At 33.9% G+C, this 3,177-nt stretch overlaps 1 protein-coding gene across 1 annotated transcript; it reads right to left on the bottom strand.

Moving 5' to 3' along the window:
- Positions 1–1,850: 1,850 nt before the first annotated feature.
- On the bottom strand, positions 1,851–2,843 carry LOC106458092 (carbohydrate sulfotransferase 1-like). The gene has a single exon (XM_013917548.2). The coding sequence runs from the start codon at positions 2,841–2,843 to the stop codon at positions 1,851–1,853; it is 993 nt and encodes a 330-aa protein (XP_013773002.2).
- Positions 2,844–3,177: the final 334 nt, after the last annotated feature.

Genomic DNA, 3,177 nt, shown 5'->3' with positions numbered 1-3,177 from the left:
CGAATAGTGGGATTGACCGTCACATTATAACGCCCCCACGGCTGAAAGGGCGAGCATATTTGGTGTGACGGAGATTCAAACCTCAGATTACGAGTCGAGCTCCCTAACCACCCGGCCATGCCGGGCCCAAAGCTAACTGAAATAAATATATTTTACGAAATCCAGCTTGAGGCGGAAAAGTGCAGTCGAGGCAGTCAACTTCGGTAAATTCTTTTGTGAGGCAATGAATTCGTGGTGTATTCATAGAATAATTACTGGTAAAAATCAGTTTGATTAACAACTTCTAATATAGAGAAAAGCCAGTGCGTTTTGGTAACATTACGTTCCAACAATGGCTTTTATGTCATGTTGCATAGCAACAAAATTATAACCTAATATTGTTGTTATTTTATGTACGGAAAGTATAAAATGAAATGTATAGACAACAAAACTGGAAAAATATTTGTTGATTTTTTAATTTAGAGTCTCCGTTGATTAAAGAGGTTTGTTCTTTATTTAAAACGTTGGTGATATATCAGAAAACAGCTTAATTCAGAAACGATTTAAGTATAAAATTGAATCGATATTTTTACTTTCATGATAAACTTAATGCACTCTAGGCTAGGTGATCCCACACTACGTCTTCAGGCTTATTATAGTAACACTCACTACACTTATAATGTTTCATACACACTACCCTCATAGCCCTCTTTCACCCCCGTCACTAAAATCGCAATGGGCAGACAGTAATAAAACTATACTATCTGGATAAATGCATTTTGGTTTTTACGACTCCTCCTATTTCGAGAAATCGAGCGTGACGTGACACACGCTGGCTTTTATATAGATTAGATTACTAATCTAATCGTCTCTCGTTGTTGCTGTGGTCATATGACCTTCCCGGGATCTGGAAAGTTAGTTTCCTGGTTCGCCAGGTCTTATGAATGCGAGTAATCCAGTTGAAGAAAATAATAATGAATAACATATGGCGTGTTAAAACAAATAAATAATGTATGGTGAGAAAATCATTACTATATTTAAACATATATAAGATTGAGGAAAAATTACACTTCATCAACATAATCCAGTTCACACCGTAACAGGATCTCAACCATAACTATGCCATGATAGGGATACAACGAAAAAATTAACTTCTATTAGAGAATGTAAATAGAATGAAAGGGTTTGTTTTTCCTTTCAGAAAAAAAAAAAAATGTGATAAATGATACCGAGGATGATAAAAAGGATCTAGTGAGACGGGTATTTGTTACGTAGATTAAAGTTTTATATTGTACACATTGTTGAGTTTGTGGATTATTGTACGTTGATGATACTGGAAATTAAATTTAAAAGGAAGTGGAACTAAAATTTAGTTTTTTTTTCAAAAAATTAGAAGTCATTAGAATCAAATAATTCAAAAAATTAATAATATGAATTCCTTTAAAGTTTTGACTTACTTTTCTTATTGTTGAAACCCCAATTCATTTACTCAGCAATTTCACTTTTTAGAAAAGGTAGTTTTTCATGATATCCGCAAAGCTGAATACAGAAGGCCCATAATTTTAAAAGTCAATGTTACTGAAGTAAAATGCTTATGGGAGATTGAAATTTAAGAGCTGGAAAGTTATTTGTTATTATTCTAATATAAGTAAAGAGGATGGTTCTGATATGAATAATATATAACGTTATACAACTTGATATGCCGGCTAAACAACTAAAGTTAACAGATCACACTATTGGTTATTTATATAGTACTATGGGCTAAGCATGATATTCATTACTCTTAATAAAAGTATATAAACAAGCATAAGAAATAATAATTATTCAAATAAAAGCACAGTAATCTCATTCATCAATGTGCCTACTGCTGATTAGCATACATTTGATTTGTTAAACATGTCTGCTAAAAGTTGAGGGTTTTTGGATTGAGCGGGAGAACTTAGAGCTACATAGCTCATACGGTCTAAAACACTTTTACACATAGACTGGATGCTTAAGACTGTTCTAAAGGGAAGTTGCTTTACCCACGAAAACGCAGTTTCAGAAGAATTTCTGAACGTAGAATATGCCCACTCCTCCGTTTGTTTCTGTTTTTTAATCGACTTGGTTCCCTTGGTGTGTGTCTCCACAAAGTCAATAACCTCCTTGGGTAGAGTATTTAGGCCTAAAAACTTAAATAAGTCTTGAGCTGTCTCAAGGGGTTTTCGAGCAAGGTCCTCATACCGCAGAAGTTTGTATTTTTCAGAAAACATCGATCCCATTTTACAAGCATAATTAAGATCATCATTGATTTGAGTACACAGTGACATAGGATTAGAACATAACGACTTTTTGCACCAAAAAGCAATTACTTCCTCCATTAACCGCGACTTCATTGTTCCTCGAGGATCTCTGATGAGGTGGATTACTTTTAAGTTCATATCTGGGCTCGTTTGGAGCATCCATCCAACCTGTGTTAAAGAAACCCTTATCACTTTAATGACTTGCATTGAATGCATTTTACAGAAAGAAGTAACGAACCGAAAATTATAACACCTATTTGTGTTTCTTCCAACCGAACAAGCAGACCAAAATCGCCTATTACGTTCGAGATTTTTGTATTGCTTATACCTTCTTGTCCAACTTAGAAAAGAACGCCATTCCGAAAAGTTGCAATTAAAAAGGTCGTATAGAAATTGACTTGAGTTTTTTGTGTGGAGGTGAGTCATTTTGTTTCTAAAATAATGAAGAGGTTCAAATATGTAAAAGACCTTGGAATAACTCTGTAATAAGTCTCCCAGAAACGAAGACCCACTCCGTGCGTAAGACAACAGAAGAATCTGAAGTTTATTATTGGTAGAAGTCAGTTTGGATGTAGACAGCATCTTCTTTTGGGTCTCTGGAAGAAATAATACATTTGAAAACATAATAAAAAATTATACTTATCTACGGCCCATAGACCTCATAGCTATGTTAAGAGTTGATATGCTATGTAGAAGAATATTGTCATCACTTTTAATCACAAAAGTTGGCACTATATACATCAAATGTGTGAACAAAATTTAGAAATGCTTTTAAACTTTCTTGCTGGTAACGTGATCAATAGTTTAAGAAAGCGTAATAATCATACAGGGATGCAAATAAAATGATGAGGATAGTTAACAAGTGGTAATGAAAAAGGTTCAACAAGATTTGATAAAATTAGTGATTAATTTCAGC

This window comes from Limulus polyphemus, unplaced genomic scaffold, assembly GCF_000517525.1.
Source record: "Limulus polyphemus unplaced genomic scaffold, Limulus_polyphemus-2.1.2 Scaffold416, whole genome shotgun sequence".
Lineage (NCBI taxonomy): Eukaryota > Metazoa > Arthropoda > Merostomata > Xiphosura > Limulidae > Limulus > Limulus polyphemus.
Note: the sequence above shows the minus strand (reverse complement) of the source record. Positions and strands in the feature narration are given on the sequence as shown.